Genomic DNA, 16,183 nt, shown 5'->3' on the forward strand with positions numbered 1-16,183 from the left:
TACTACGATAACGTTCAACATCAGTAGGACTTCAGACCCGATATCATGGGTACCTTAGTTAGTATTTCCATTTCATAGGATCCTGTAACTATGACACAGGCAGGCTAAACAAATACATATTCCCATCTTAAGTACAGCCTTTCTCGCCGTCATCTTTACCTGGCATACCGGCAGAAGAACAAGACTAAGCCTCAGAATCCTTATACGCGCCCAGCTTAAACAACCTCTTCGCATTATCCTTCCCAATCTTCCTCTTATCGACCACGTTCAACTCCGCAGCATCAAACCACTCACAAGCGTCGGGGAATGTCTCAAAAGGGTAGTCAATCGAGAACAAGATACGATCGGACCCGACCTCACTCATGCAGAAGTTCAATGTCGTCGTCGAAAAATGACCTGACGTCGTGATCCAAAGGTTATCTGCAAAATACTCCCTTATCGTCCGCTTACACGTCTCCGCGAGCCCCAAAATCTTCTTCCGGTCTTCAAACCAGTGGTTTATCCGCCACATGTCGAACGGGATGTGCTCGCCCAGATGGCCCAGAATGATCTGCAGCTTCGGGTGTCTGTCAAAAACGCCGTTGGTCACCATGCCCAGGGCGTGCAAGGAGACGCCGTGTGCGAAGCTGAGGGGCGGTCCAACGAGCCATTTCCTGTCGGCCCAGAGCTTATTGTAGATTGTGCCTGTGGGGTTTCGTGGGTGTAGATAGAGCGGGACGTCGAGATCTGTGGCTGTTTTCCAGAAGACATCCCATGAAGCATTGTCGTAGAAGATCATGTCGTCACCGTCTGGACCGGCTCGTTGCGTGTCGTTTACGAGGGCGCCGAGGAAGCCGTATTTCTCGACGCAGCGGCGGAGCTCGGTGGCTGCTTCTTCGGGGTTATGCATCGATAGTGTTCTATATAAGCAATCTAGTTAGCTGGGTTTATGATGCAAGAAACAAAAAACAGTAAATATTGTGGTTGCAACTCACGCAAAGGCCCCAAACCGATCCGGCCTGCCCTTGATCTGCTCCGCGATATAATCGTTGATCTCAACGGCTAGTGCTTGAGCCTCGGCTGGATCCCAGATATCCTGGACACCTGGTGCGGTGTAAGAAAGGATTTGGTAGCCGACGCCGTACTTGTCTGCATGCTCGATGCGGATCTTATTGATGTCCGTGATTTCCTTGACGTGGGTTTCTGGGTCTGTGGAAAAGAGAGAAGCCCACCAACGCGTCTTCTCGTCGAAGCGGGGAAGGGCAAAGGCCTCTTCAAGGGCGATCTTGCCGAGCATTGTGAAAGTCTTGTGAGGGTGTAAGTAGAAAAATGTTGTATTGCGTTTGTAGTAAAAGAAATACGATGGTGTTATGGTGGTTTATATATCAAGATGCAGGTGCCGCATATCCGATCGGAATTGTTCCATGAGAGGCTAGGAAAATGAACTACCCAGCTGACTGCATATCGGAAGCATCCATACTCGTACTCATCGCCCATAGGAAGCTCCAGCTTGCGGATGGTTGGGGAAGTGCGCGTTCCGCCGGTCGAGGTGCGCGGACCGCCCGCCATGAGAGCCATTCCCCGCACGATAAGAGCATTGATAAGGGCCCGATAAGAGACGATAAGCAACTGGCACGCAGCGGAGATCTGGGGTTGTTAGCGCGTGGCAGAGAATCGGAGAAGTCATTAATATGTTAATAACTGGCCCCAGGCGAGTTCTCCATGGTATAAGGAAGATCGACAGGAATGCGAAATGAGGCCAAATACGCTCCGATCCTGTTCTCGTACTCTGGGTCTTCTGCCGTACGCCGCTTCCTCTGTTTCTCTCTGTTGCACATATTATTGTCAAAGGGTTATTCTTAGCGACCGCGATCCCTTCACTCCGCAACCGTTTCCTACCCCAGGGCCCAGCCTCGCCGTCGAGGCGATGCTGTTTTCGTACTCCGTATCGAGTCCACAGCCATGGGCCTGAGCTTCTTGGCCCCCAAGACAGCCTCCTTTTGCAAACCCGAGAAGGAAGGCTCTCAAGGCTCGCCCATCGCTTCATTGGGCAGATCACAAATCTCACTGCCACTTTCAATGCGCAACTCCTCCGGTCTTCCAATCATAGCTGTTTGACAATCACTGACCGCAGCGCTGCTCCCAAGGAATTTGGTTGCTAGCGAATGATCTTGTCTTTGTTGAACTTGAGCCTGGTAATTTCCGCTGCGCCCATCACCCCAGTTCGGGGCGCTTTTGGCAGCTCGCCAACACATAATCCTGCGTGTTCCAGCATCTTCTCAGTTCTTACAATGTCTCCTCTCCGCGTCAACTGTCAGCCTTCCCTGTGAGTTTTCATTCCCTTTGTCTTGCATCCCAACGTCTCCTGAGTCAGCTATACGTGGTTGTCGAGTCTCCTTGTCTTGCGACCACTTCCGAAATCAACTCAAAGAACTGCTCTTTTGCCCATTCCGAACCACTGGGGAGGACGCCGCCAGTGCGCTCTCGCGTGGCTGACATTCTTTGTCCTGTGGTCTGTGAAACTGTCAGTGCCCAATCTATAGTGGAGCTTGTATTCATTTATCGTCGCCTTCGATGAGCTCGGCCTTCGCGTCTTTCGACTTCCGAGACTGGTCACGATCTGGGCTTTGAGTTGCCAATGTCACTGAGAGCTGCCACCGGGCTGTCTTTCGTCTGATATAGGTCTCTCGGCCTTGCGCTTCCATTCGTATCACGTCCTTAAACACCACGACCAAGTTACCCCTTATTCAATGCAGGCCAAAGACATCGCTAGCCCTCTGGGCGACATCGCCCTTGTACCCCAGACGGAGAATCTCGAGTATGCGGCGGACAGGAAGGACAGTTTCGTGCCTATACGCACTTTTGGGACGGCTGCGGAACGTGCTCGACGGAATATGAACGCGAAGCTGGCAAACCCGCTTGCAGGATATTCTCTTGAAGAGCTGCGCAAGCAGGGTATCAACTTCGCTGTCACGAATCAAATAGGCGACCAGGAAGATATTCGCGCCTTTGGACTGGGCGCGATGTTGGCTCAGGCGCCGGAGAAGTTCGCAAGCGTACCTGGGTTGACAAGGGAAGAACTCGACGTCTTGCGACATGAGTTTGAGAATCGTTGGTCACAGCCCTGGACCATGTACCTGGTCATCGTTTTGTGTTCTTTGTCAGCCGCTGTGCAGGGGATGGGTAAGCTCACTGCCGCAGCCCGGGCGATGTCCAAATACTAATTGTTTTAGATGAAACCGTGGTGAACGGCGCGCAGATATTCTACAAGCATCAGTTCGGCATCGCGGAAGTAGACAACTCTAGACACAATTGGATTTCGGGGCTAGTGAATTCTGCACCATATCTATGCTGCGCTGTCGTTGGTTGTTGGCTGACGGTTCCTTTCAACTCTTGGTTTGGCAGACGGGGAACTATCTTCATCACTTGCATTTTCTCAGCTACAACATGCCTTTGGCAGGGTTTTGTTAATACCTGGTGGCACCTTTTTATCGCTCGGTTCGCTCTTGGCTTCGGAATTGGCCCAAAGTCCGCGACTGTACCTATCTACGCCGCGGAAACAGCTCCTCCAGCTATTCGTGGTGCCCTTGTGATGCAATGGCAAATGTGGACGGCCTTTGGCATTATGTTTGGTAAGACCTTTGGCGATATTTTATAAATCCTAGTGCTAAGACGACTAGGGTATGCCGCCGATCTAGCCTTCTATCAGGTGCCTGATTCATCTGGCATAGTCGGCCTCAACTGGCGCCTGATGCTGGCCTCTGCTCTGTTCCCCGCGGTGATTGTCTGTTGTTTCGTTTTCACTTGCCCTGAATCACCCCGTTGGTATATGTCACGGAATCTTTACGAGCGGGCGTATCAGTCTATGTGTAGCTTGCGCTTCAATAAGGTGCAGGCTGCCCGTGATATGTACTACATGTACACCTTGCTTGAGGCCGAGAACTCGATGAAACTAGGACAAAACAAGCTGTTAGAGCTGATCAACGTACCTCGTAACCGCCGCGCTATGATCGCCTCTGAGCTCGTTATGTTCATGCAGCAGGTGCGTCGCTGCTATCCAAACTATGAGACAACTACTAACTTCTCTAGTTTTGCGGCGTCAACGTGCTTGCCTATTACTCGACCGAAATATTCCTGTCAACCAACCGCGGTGACAATAAATTGACCTCCTCTAGCCAACGCAAAGCCCTCACCGCATCACTCGGATGGGGTCTCATCAACTGGTTATTCGCTATTCCTGCAGTGTATTCAATCGATACCTTCGGCCGGCGAAATCTGCTATTGAGTACATTTCCTCTGATGGCTCTCGCAATGTTTTTCACAGGCTTCAGCTTCTGGATCCCAGAAGACACGGCAAACAACGCCCGTCTCGGATGTACCGCATTAGGAACATACCTATTTGGTATCTTCTACTCCGTCGGCGAAGGTCCCGTCCCGTTCACCTACTCTGCCGAAGCCTACCCACTATACGTCCGTTCATATGGTATGGCCTTAGCCACGGCTACAACCTGGTTCTTCAATTTCGTGCTAGCCATCACCTGGCCAGCGCTCCTTGATGCCTTCAAACCTCAGGGGGCATTCAGCTGGTACGCCGCTTGGTGTATAGTTGGCTGGTGGCTGATTCTCATGTTTATGCCCGAGACCAAGGGCAAAACACTTGAGGAACTGGACCAGGTGTTTTCGGTACCTACAAAGTTCCACGCCAAATACGGCTTACGGCAGATTCCGTATTTCTTTAAGCGATATGTTCTGCGGAAACCAGTGCAGCCGGAGATCTTGTACGAGCAAGACAATTCCTCTGCCAACTTGGCGGATGTGGGATTTAACACAGTTTAAGTTGGTTTGAGTTTTCTTGACGAGTCTACGTATGTATACGAGTAACGTTATATACCCGTCATGTACCTGTATTTGTACGTTTATATTCATGTTTATTTTCATGTTCATATCCAGGTTCATGTCCATTATATAGCTAGCTAGTCCCGAGTATGTATTCCAGTGTTACACAGAATTCTTGAACTCGGAAAATTTCAGTTAGCGTGGATACGTATAAAGAGAAACACGCAGCAATGAGACAGAATAGCCATTTCAGACAGCAGTTGGAACGATTGTTGATCCGCATAGAAATACTCGGAACAGGTCTGTGTGAAATCTTGCTTCATCCTTTGGCCTGGTGATATGATGAATAGAAAAAAAAGGAAACCATACCTTTTACAAAATGTCTCAAAATAGTTGGCGTATTAAATTATCATCAGAACTCCCCATTGAGGGGAAGCCCAACGTTGACAGACGATGAAGAGTTGTTTGAAGGAAATCGAAAATGTCAACAGAAGTCAGGATGACATTTATCTCTAAAATACACTAATCTACATCAGGAATGGGATTCGCTTACCTAGCCAATAAAAGCAGCATATCTAATTAAGTGTCTCCATATGTTTGTGCTTTTTGCACTGTTTGCGCGCTTTGTTCAAAGTTATTCTAGATTTCTAAATTTTCTGGCTCAGGGTTTGAAGGTGGTGCCTGGTGGAAGGCTTTCAACCTTGCAAGTTCGGGATCCTGAAATCGCTGGGACGGAATTCTGCATCGTTGGTGCCACACCGGAAGGTATTTGTCGGAATAAGTGCCATTGCACGTCTTACCAGGTATAGAACGATCAGCATATTCTACACTTTTTTTTTTTTATCAATCTACACCCCCGCGTCGGACTGGGGCACGGGGGAAAGAGTCGGCCAATTGGTATTATATGTTGATTGATGCTGATAAGAGACGTTTCTCTCTAGTTGCCCTTTCGTACATACACAATCAACCCTACCCCGTTTCCAACATATCAAATCCTTATACCGCCAAAATGGTCGACGCTCCCGAGAGTCCCAGACCGCAATCGCAGCAACAAAGTGTGTAGGAAAACAAACACCCTTTGGGCTGCTCCCCCCGGCTTCCAATCCATTTAATTTCACTTCATTCCAACCTTTTCTTTGCTTCAAACGAGGCATACACCATTCAACTATGCCACTGCATTGAACTTCTTTTCTATCTCCCGGTACTAATACGCATTCCCTTATAGCACCCCAAAAGCCCCAGTACCAAAATGGAGTCAGGGCGAATGGCCGGGCATTCAACTCGCCAAACTGGCGCGTGAAGCGTGAGGAGAGTCCCTCTCGATCTGAGAGCCAAAGCCAGGGTCAGGACCAGAGCTCGCCGGGCCCCAGGACGTCGAGGGCAGGAGGATTTGGCCGCATCAGGGAGAATGTTGTGCCCCAGGCTATCTCTGAGGGACGAAGGCTATATGTCGGGAATATGCCGTATACGGCGAAGATGGAAGATGTAAAGGAGTTGTTTAGCAAGGGAGGTTTTGAGGCGTACGTTCATCCCGCTATATTCTACCTCGTTGAACTATGTTGTGAGAGGCTAACGGATAGTTTTTTTTGACATTTGATATAGCACACGCATCGATATCGCAATCGACCCCTTCTCCGGCCGCAATCCCTCATACTGCTTCGTGGACCTCGAGACAAAGAAGCTTGCCGAACGGGCAATGGCCGAGCTAGACGGAAGTGACTTGCTCGGAAGACCCGTGAAGATCAAACCAGGTGTCGTGAAAAGCGCTTCCGAGCGCCAGCAGCAGCAGCGCACAGGATTAGGAATGGGCAACGGAGACGGGCCGAGCTCGGGATCACCACGGGGAAACAAGACATCGCCGTTTAATGCGGACCGATGGCGCCGGGATGAGAATTCGGGCCCAGCCACACCTACGAGGCTGAGCACCGGCCAGAGCATGAATACAGGCAGCTCCGACTCAAGCAAGCGATTATATGTCGGTGGACTGCCGCGTTTGACGGAGCAAGATGATATCACCACGAACATCACGGATTTCTTTAAGGACTATAATGTGTATGCCTATCTATTTCCCCACCACCTACCATTTATTCAACTCCAAGATTACAATCGCTAACCTGAGCAGCACAAACGTCTCCAAACTCTTCACCCCCCATCCCGCGAAGCGCTTCGAACCAGGTAACCATTACTATCTGTTCGTCGACTTCGCCACCGTCGAAGAAACGCAAAACGCCATGGCAGCGTTGAACGGCGCCGAGGGCCCTTGGGGCTCTGGAATCCGTGTGCAGCGGGCGCGCGGAGAGACATGGAAGGAGACTGGCTCTGGCTCGGAGGAGAGAAAGCCTGCGAGCCGCTGGGGCTCATCTACGCGGGGCCAAGCGCCCGAGGCCGTGGGTACTGAGGGTGTGGTTGAGGCGTGATCCGGCTCATATTACTTTACCTGCTGAGGTGAAAATTTCGGAGCACTAGGTTCATTGCACTTAATGAGCTGAAGTTGGATTATTAGGCTGGGTTGCATAAACTAAACTAAACGAAAATGATGAAACGTGGCATGGTATTGATGTTTATGGCATGGCATGGCATAGCATGAGCTATAGGTAGCATTGTCAGGGATCAATTTCAATAAAATAATCGGGTTTTAAAATGATCTAACTATTTACCATGTCTGTTGCTGATACGAGACGGTCTTTTAGTGCTATCTTGTTTCAATGCAGACTAGTATTGGAATGTGAAAATATGAGATACCTTACTCATTCCTTGCCTTTTTCCTATACATCGTCAACATCATGTACCTTTTCCCCTCTATACCAAGTCTGACAAACTTTCGCCTCAAGCAATCTCTCGGGCGTCCAAGCCATATCAACGACAATGAAATCTGAACTGAGGCCTTCTTTCAACGCCCCAGTCCAAGACTCAGCAAACCTTGAGTATGCTGCGCCCTCAGTCATCCCTGCAACAGCCTCAAGCAACTCTAGCCCGAACTCCGGATTAAGCTTCTCGGGATTATCCCGATCGACAGCAGATCGCCTCGTGGTAGCATGATACATATTTTGGAATGGATAGTGCGGTGCCGTCGGTGCATCCGTTCCAAGTGCAATTTTCGCACCGCCGTCTAGAAACTCCCTATACGCGAATGCGCGCTTACAGCGTTGTGCGCCGATGAGGCCCGGCCAGGCTTTGAAGTGTGCTGGGTCGGAGTGAACAGGTTGGATAGAGGCGATTATACCTTCTTCGCCGAGGCGTTTGGCGTCCTCGGGGGATGTGAGCTCGAGATGTTCGATTCTGTGCCTGCGCTTCCGGTTTGAGCCCCGTTTCTTTAGGGTTGAGAGGACCTCTATGGATTGGTGAACTGCTTGGTCGCCAATGGCGTGTATCGCGACTTGGAGACCTGCGTCATCTGCACGCTTAACGACGTCCGTCATTAAGTCGGTAGGCCAGATGGGCTCTATTGGATCTCGTTTGCCGCCGTACGGTTGGCGAAGTGCTGCGGTGCATCCATCTACTACTCCATCACACATGAGCTTTATTCCTGCGATGCAGAAGTCGGGATCTTTAAATTCGTGGCTTAGTTCGATTGCCCGGTCCACATATTTAAAGTTGTCTTCCTGGTTGGTTGAAAATGGGACGAGCCAGTGCGCAGCTATGTGAAACGGGATTTTATATTGGCGACGGTAGAGATTTAGGGTTTGCCATGTATCTTCGGACATGGCCATGTCAACTGCACCTGTATACCCCGCAGCAGAGTATGATTCAATAGCTGTTCGTAAAGCACTGAGCTTCTCCTCTCTCGGCGTAACACCATCTATGAAAGGCCAGGCAAAATCCATGACGGCTCCTTCGCTCAGTAGGCCTGTGGCGCGACCATCTTCTGCTCGGTGTATAGTACCACCAGGAGGATCCGGGGTCGTATGAGCGCGAATGTCGTCAAGAGCAGCAGAATTGCACCAAATCGAATGAAGGTCCGCCGCCTCGATATATATTGGTCGCGGATCAATGTCATCAATCAGATCAGCTAACGGCTCTCCAGTGATTGTTGACTGAATCCAGCCACGGCATAGGATGCGAGGGACGGCAGGATGAGTTTCGGCATAGGATCCAATGACCTTTTTAATTTGTTCCAAGGAAGTACAACTGATTAAGTCCACCTTTCGCAGTGAGAGCCCGTACTGAAGGATATGGACGTGACTGTCAATGAAGCCGGGCATCACAATCAGGCCCTGGAGATCCACAACGCTGGCATTTGTGGGTATATTGGTCTCGAGAGGACCAATATGGATGATCCGGTCCTTCTCGATCACAATGCAAGGAACCAAATCATTGTCTCCAGGCCTCGGATGTGCAGGCGAGAATATGCGGGCGTTCTTGAAAATGGTCGTCATTTTAAGAACTCGGAGATGCTCCACAAGATTTGGAGCTACAGATATTTAGTTGTATCGTGAGGGGATTCTAAGTTGAATAAGCACGATGCTCACTCCATGATGGGCGCTTTACTTGGCCAAGTGGTATCAATTACGGCGCAGCGATCACTGTCCTCCGCCCCTTGGGTACAGATGTTATTCAAACTCCAGATCCGTTGATGGTTTGCTTAGGAATGCCGCAAATCCGCTGCAGTTACGGTGAAATAATAATTCAATAAACCGACTCTGGAAATTTCTCAGCACACTTTATAAGCTGCAATCCTGTTGCTCATAGAGGGATTCGGTGAGTAGGTTGCGACTCGCGAGTCAGGGATCCCATGTAAACAACGATGAGGCATTTATGACCAGGCTTGGCGTTTCTGATCGCTGCGATATAGGCTACCAATGCTGGTGCGTGAATCCCATGAGGTTTTGACTGTTCTAATAACCGACCGTTCATACAATTTGCCATCCATGGATCAAGTGGGAGTTACTGGCAGACAATAATAATGGGACCAGGAAGGCGAAGAAAGAGCCGAGCCCAGACCCGAAGATCCCCGATCCCAAAATAGATCACGTGGCAACCACGCTCCCCAGGAAGGTTGATCCGACACTCTATTTCATCTCCTGGACAGTTGAAAAGTGAGAGATTGACGGCCGAGCTGTTGGACTCTGACTTTGTGGTTTCCGTATAACACAGCGCTTCGTGGTTTCTCTCTCGTCTCCCATTGAGAGTTGGTGCCTGCCCCGCTGTAATGACGTCTGCGCTCACCGCTAGGTTAAACATACCTTAGTCCGGACATCAAGCCAAATCTGCTGTTATTATTGATCGTGTGATATTCTTCCTAAGTTTTCGTTGGTGAACTTGAAAAACTATCAAAACCCGTCTCGGAGGAATTCAACAAAGGAGAGTCGAACCGAGCCCTGAACTGAACACACCCCGCGCTGTTCCTTCGTCTCCAACATCTGTCTTTCCGGTCGGGAAATCTGGCCGAGGCCTGAACGAATTAACGAATTAACGAGTTACCGGGCTTTAAGAGGCTGAAAACCAACGTGTTTGCCCAGCATGTCGCCCACTGGTCGCGGGAGCGGCCATAAGACCTTCTTTGCCAGCGTAAGTTCGCTCTCCCTGTCGTCAATGCACTTGTGTCTTGCTTGGCCATTGCTGCTTGCATGTTCGGCCGACATGGAGAATCTCAATTCTTGTGTCACTTGTACTACAATTCTGTCACTGCATGGCGAGCGCTGCCCTTGACCTTTCGGTGCTTACCAGCTGCTTCGTAGTCAGATGATTCGAAGATATGTGTTGTCATGGTTGGTTTACCGGCCAGAGGCAAGAGTCTCATCGCCGGCAAAGGTATGTACCAGCTTTCCCATGTAGTTTGTGTGTACATCCCTAACGGCGTTTAGCAATGCGATATCTTGGTTGGGTTGGCATCCCAGCTCGCGTATTCAACGTGGGCTCGTATCGCAGAAGCTCGACGCCCCAGCCAAACGCTACCTTCTTCGATCCTCATAACTCGGAAGGAGAGAAGATGAGGCGCGCTGCTGCTGAAGCGGCAATGTCTGACATGGTCAATTGGTTCAATTCTGGCAAAGGCGTGGTCGCCATTCTAGATGCTACCAATTCAACGAAACAGCGCCGTCGCTGGATTTACGAATCATGTAGCGCCGCTAATATCGAAACATTATTCGTTGAATCAATATGTGATGATGAATCTCTCATCATGAACAACATCTTGGAGGTCAAGACCACATCACCAGACTACAAGGGGCAGGACCCCGAAGTTGCCGCTGTGGATTTCCGCAACCGGATTCGCAATTATGAGAAGGTCTACGAGGGTATTGGTGATGATGAGAACGACTATACCTACGTAAAGCTTATCAACGTCGGTTCCACCGTGATAATAAACCAGATCAAAGACTATCTATCAAGTCGCTTGGTCTACTATATCCAGAACCTTCATATCAAGCCACGATCGATTTGGCTTTCTCGGGTGCGTCTTTAGTTTTCTTGCAATATTCAACTGGTCTAACTTGATTTAGCATGGAGAGTCGGAATATAACCTGACAGGGAAAATCGGAGGAGATTCAAACATCTCTGAGCGGGGAGAAGCTTATGCACGCGCATTGCCTGGCCTTCTCAAGAAGTCCGGTGTACCAGATAACACGAAGATTGTAATTTGGACCTCGACCCTCAAGCGTACGATCCAAACGGCACGTCCTCTTGCCAAGGAGACGGGATTTGAAAAGCTGGAGTGGAAGGCCCTGGATGAGCTTGACTCTGGAGTCTGTGATGGCCTCACGTATGAGGACATTGCACAGAAATACCCCGAAGACTTTGCTGCTCGGGATGAGGACAAATACAATTACCGTTATCGTGGAGGAGAGTCGTATCGCGATGTCGTGATTCGCCTCGAGCCCATCATCATGGAGCTAGAACGCAGCGAAAACGTCATAATCGTCACCCACCAGGCTGTGCTACGTTGTATCTACTCGTACTTCCTCAATGTTCCGCAGGAACAGAGTCCGTGGATGGAGGTTCCCCTGCATACGCTGATCAAGCTTACTCCACGCGCATATGGAACGGAAGAACAGCGCTTCAAGGCCGATATACCTGCTGTGTCCACGTGGCGTGCCAAGGGAACATCTGCAAAGCATCAGGATTATCCCACTGAGGTGAAATCTTAAAACGCCCGGCGATCTCAATAATCGATCAACCCTCGTATATATGTTTTCCGATTCGGAGTCTTTTTGAATGCAAGCTGGTGTCCTTATGTGCCACCACTGTTGGAGGCAGCGCATTCTTTAATTCATGCTAGGCATGAGCGCTGGGCTTTTGCAGATTCATACAATACTGTCGTCGTTATGCTCGTCTCTTGCTATCTCCTCTCCCTCCTCTCATTGTGGAAAGCCTGGTTACGGTTCGAAGTCATACCTTCTTCTCTCGTCTTCCCTTATTGTATACACTCCGGTCGGTAACATCATTAGAAGATTATATTATATTACGAAGTGAAAGGCGTTCGCTCATTTTGTCACTCTTGCATGTTCCTCCCCGCTGTTGGAGGAATTTGATAGTTGGCACGGAGTTAGTCCTTTTTAATACGTCGGAAAACTCATGTAGATAGATAGAACCCGAATGGAACATAATAAAAGTGCATATCTTCAGCAAAATTAATTCTCATAAGTGGTCGATACAATTTCCAGTTCTCGCGGTGGTAACTACCGACTGACGCTGTCACATGAGCCAGCACCACTCAGCGTTGTGATGATCTGCTTGGCGGTAGAGTGTCGAGCCCAGAACAACCCGGAACAACGCGCCAGTATGATGAGTTGCTCTGGAATCTGCGCTCTCTAATTTCTGTCGTCTATACACTGGACATGAATCGATTTTGTTGCTTTAAAGGTCAAAGGGCGCGACGACCATCATAGCTCGCAGCCCAGCCATGCTATCAGCATTCACTGCTCGGCCTCTCGTCGAGCTCAAACCACGAGACAAATCCCGGATCGAATCGGTCCTCGCATACGGCGACCGAGTCCTTGTCGGACTGAACAATGGAAGCCTCCGAATCTATCGAGTTAACGAAGTCGAACGTGATGCGCATCCTCCCACGGAGAACAGCGACCATGGCCATGACGCAACCGACCCGGGTGGTCAGCCAACACAGAACGGCGAAAACGAGGCCCACGACGTGATACAAAAGACGAAAGTGAAGCAGACGGATCTTCTGCGTGAATTGGAGAAGTTCTCCAGGTATAAGATTGAGCAGCTGGCTTTGATCAAGGAGGCGAAGCTGCTGGTCTCCTTGTCGGGCGGATACGTTTCAATCCATGACTTGCAGTCCTATGAACTCCAAGAACAACTCACGCGGACCAAGGGCGCGGCGACATTTGCCGTAACGTCAAATATTGTCAATGATCCTGAGACCGGTGTTCCGTCCATCGTGTCTCGCCTCGCGGTGGCGGTTAAGAGGAAGATATTGCTATGGTCGTGGTTGGATATGGAGTTGGATAATGATACGGCAGAGCTGACCCTCGTCAGTGGTATTAAGACTCTTACTTGGATTTCCGGAACAAGGCTGGTTGCTGGACTAGGCTCGAACTTTGTGTTGGTGGATATTGAGACGAAGACCGTTACCGATCTCGCCGGGCCGGGGAGCATTGGCGGCCTTGGGGGACAGGAAACCGGGCGTCTTGCGGGTGTTGGAGTTGCCAGTATGAGTTACATGGGGCTAGGTGGTGGTGCGCCGAAACCGCTTGTCACGCGGCTTAGTGAGGGCCAGGTTTTGCTGGCTAAGGATATCAACACACAATTTACAGACATCGATGGCAACTCGCTAGGCCGGCGACAGATCCCATGGAGCAATGCGCCTACTGATATCGGATATTCGTACCCGTTCTTATTGGCACTACATGACCCTTCGAAGGGAATTTTAGAGGTTCGGAATCCGGAGACGCTGTCCTTGCTTCAGTCCATCTCATTGCCTTCCGCAAACACAATGCATATCGCTCAACCCACAATAAGTCTTGCGCATGCGGGCAAAGGATTTCTGGTTGCGAGTGACCGCATTATATGGAGGATGGAGGCGCTGGGTTATGACAGCCAAATCGACTCGCTTGTGGAGAAAGGATATCTTGACGAAGCCATTAGCCTCGCTGGCATGCTCGAAGATGCGCTTCTTAAGGACAAGGAAGGCCGAATACGAGAGATCAAACTTGAGAAGGCTCAAGGTCTATTCGGTCTACGGAAATATCTCGAATCGATGGAGCTGTTCACAGAGGTGTCTGCACCCCCAGAGACCGTCATTCAACTGTATCCTAGGATTATTGCGGGCAACCTTACATCTATCAATGAAGAGCAGGATGAGTTAGAAGGAAGCACGACTGAAAGCCAGATTAAATTACCCGACGGTCATGCCCACGCTGAGGGAAGCCATTCAGAAGCACCGCCCGCCAAGACTTTGAATCATACGCCATCAATGATGTCGTTCCTTCGAAACCGGGATGAAGGAAGTGGAAGTGAGTCGGGCAGTATCCGTGGAAAGCCAGCGGAAGAGGCGCGCGACGAGAAGCCCCTAACTGGGAAAGACCTTAAACTTGCGGTTCGTGAGTTACAGGCGTATCTTGCTGACGTACGAAGGCGGTTCCAGCGATTCCTTGCTCCAGACGGCTCTCTTAAAATCGATCCACAAACGACTACGGCAGATGACGAATTTACGGATTCCGTGATGAAATTATTGGACGTGACGAAGGATGATCTAGATTACGATTTCGGAGAGCAGCTCCGTGAGAAGGCAAAACTTGTCGATACAACCCTGTTCAGAGTTTACATGTACGCTACGCCTTCTCTTGCAGGATCGCTCTTCCGCATTGCCAACTTTTGTGATCCGGAAGTAGTCATGGAGAAGCTTGAAGAGACAGGTCGCCACAACGATCTTATTGACTTCTTATATGGGAAAAAAATGCACCGCCAAGCCCTTGAGCTGCTCAGGAAGTTCGGCCAATCTGACGCTGAAGAAGAAACCGCGCCGCAGCTACATGGTCCTAAGAGGATGGTTGCTTATCTACAGCACCTCCCTCCAGAGCATATCGACCTTATTCTTGGATTTGCTAAATGGCCTGTCCAGGAAGATCCTGAACTTGGCATGGAAATATTCCTTGCGGATACCGAAAATGCGGAAACATTGCCTCGGCAGAAAGTACTTGATTTTCTGCAGGAAATCGACGTCAAATTGGCGGTCCGGTATATTGAGCATGTCATTGGGGAACTGAATGACTTGACTCCCGACATACATCAAAGGCTTGTGGTTCTGTATTTGGATCGTTTACAGAAACATCAGGACAGTCAGAACGAATTTGCAAACGAGGAGGACTATCTTGAGTGGCGAGAGAAATTTATTACTATGCTGAGAACAAGTGATCAATACTCGCCATCCAAGATTTTAGATCGTCTGGATCGTGACGGTAAGTTCAGCCGCTATCTTCTACGAGGACTCCATACTAACTAGCAAAATAGACCCAGAATTTTTCGAGGCTCGCGCAATTCTATTTAGCAAGATGGGCCAACACAGGCAAGCACTAGAGATTTATGTATTCAAGCTGGAAGATTATGATAAGGCAGAAGAGTACGTTATATTTTGTCTGCATCATATGGCTGCATGCTAACATCAATAGATACTGTAACCAGCTTCACAAGACAGAAGATACGCCAGCGCCAAGCGGGGCAGCAGGAGAATATTCCGTACTTGCTCCGTCTGATGATGAACCCTCTATATACTTAACATTGCTGTCCTTGTATCTAACCCCGCCTCACGGGTACAAGCCACAATATGGCCCTGCTCTTGATATCCTAGCCAAACACGGATCTCGACTGCCCGCCAATTCCGCGTTGGAGTTGATCCCCGAATCCCTGCCAGTCCATGAGCTCGAATTTTATTTCAAGGGGCGAATGCGGGCTGCCAATACGATTTTGAATGAGAGTCGGATAACGGCCAACCTGCTCAAAGTCCAAACCATAAAGACACGCGCACAGCTTCTAGTCGGTGAAGGCACGGACGGACGATCATCAAGATCCAGAAATGTTACCGTTACCGAAGAACGGCTGTGCAGTGTCTGTCATAAGAGAATTGGCGGTAGTGTCATAAACGTGTTTCCTGAGTAAGTGCTCGTTCGTTGGGTTATTGTTGGAATTAGTCGGCCAGTTGCTAACGGATCCGCAGTAATACTGTTGTACATCTGGGCTGTGCCAGTCGCATGTCCGCTTCGTGATTGTATCGTGTTTTCAGTAAATAGATTCGATTTTTGTTGATGTGCTGCATTGATTCTTTTGAGAGCGTTTCTTGCATTTTCTTTATTGTCCAGTTCAGAATAGGCCTTGGAGTGGGATGGCGAATATTTCGTTCTTGATACCCAGGGATAGTGAGATTATCCAAGGATTCAATATATTAATTTCGATCGAGTTATAATGATGCAGC

General features: G+C 49.6%; 5 protein-coding genes across 5 annotated transcripts; 3 read left to right on the forward strand and 2 right to left on the reverse strand.

Moving 5' to 3' along the window:
• Positions 1 to 102: 102 nt before the first annotated feature.
• On the reverse strand, positions 103 to 1,370 carry ASPSYDRAFT_442990 (amidohydrolase family protein). The gene is made up of 2 exons (XM_040846827.1): positions 975 to 1,370; positions 103 to 899 (listed from the first exon to the last, which is right to left on the reverse strand). The coding sequence occupies exons 1-2, from the start codon at positions 1,274 to 1,276 to the stop codon at positions 185 to 187; spliced, it is 1,017 nt and encodes a 338-aa protein (XP_040698911.1). The 5' UTR covers positions 1,277 to 1,370; the 3' UTR covers positions 103 to 184.
• A 1,359-nt stretch (positions 1,371 to 2,729) lies between these two features.
• Positions 2,730 to 4,815, forward strand: ASPSYDRAFT_158787 (uncharacterized protein; the record flags this gene model as incomplete). Its single annotated transcript, XM_040842759.1, has 4 exons — positions 2,730 to 3,162; positions 3,213 to 3,611; positions 3,660 to 4,021; positions 4,069 to 4,815. The coding sequence occupies 4 exons, from the start codon at positions 2,730 to 2,732 to the stop codon at positions 4,813 to 4,815; spliced, it is 1,941 nt and encodes a 646-aa protein (XP_040698912.1).
• Positions 4,816 to 5,448: 633 nt separating this feature from the next.
• Positions 5,449 to 7,406, forward strand: ASPSYDRAFT_443392 (uncharacterized protein). The gene is made up of 5 exons (XM_040846831.1): positions 5,449 to 5,618; positions 5,757 to 5,870; positions 6,041 to 6,335; positions 6,418 to 6,867; positions 6,938 to 7,406. Exons 2-5 carry the CDS (start codon positions 5,825 to 5,827, stop codon positions 7,230 to 7,232), a joined length of 1,086 nt encoding a protein of 361 aa, XP_040698913.1. The 5' UTR covers positions 5,449 to 5,618; positions 5,757 to 5,824; the 3' UTR covers positions 7,233 to 7,406.
• Positions 7,288 to 9,345, reverse strand: ASPSYDRAFT_443414 (amidohydrolase). Its single transcript, XM_040846832.1, has one exon. The coding sequence runs from the start codon at positions 9,189 to 9,191 to the stop codon at positions 7,581 to 7,583; it is 1,611 nt and encodes a 536-aa protein (XP_040698914.1). The 5' UTR covers positions 9,192 to 9,345; the 3' UTR covers positions 7,288 to 7,580.
• A 930-nt stretch (positions 9,346 to 10,275) lies between these two features.
• ASPSYDRAFT_60856 (putative vacuolar morphogenesis protein AvaB) lies at positions 10,276 to 15,870 on the forward strand (the record flags this gene model as incomplete). The annotated part of the gene is made up of 8 exons (XM_040849911.1): positions 10,276 to 10,323; positions 10,494 to 10,566; positions 10,620 to 11,206; positions 11,256 to 11,888; positions 12,124 to 12,127; positions 12,666 to 15,173; positions 15,226 to 15,334; positions 15,384 to 15,870. 8 exons carry the CDS (start codon positions 10,276 to 10,278, stop codon positions 15,868 to 15,870), a joined length of 4,449 nt encoding a protein of 1,482 aa, XP_040698915.1.
• Between the last annotated feature and the right edge of the window lie 313 nt (positions 15,871 to 16,183).

Source organism: Aspergillus sydowii, assembly GCF_001890705.1.
Source record: "Aspergillus sydowii CBS 593.65 unplaced genomic scaffold ASPSYscaffold_12, whole genome shotgun sequence".
NCBI classification, from domain to species: Eukaryota; Fungi; Ascomycota; class Eurotiomycetes; order Eurotiales; family Aspergillaceae; genus Aspergillus; species Aspergillus sydowii.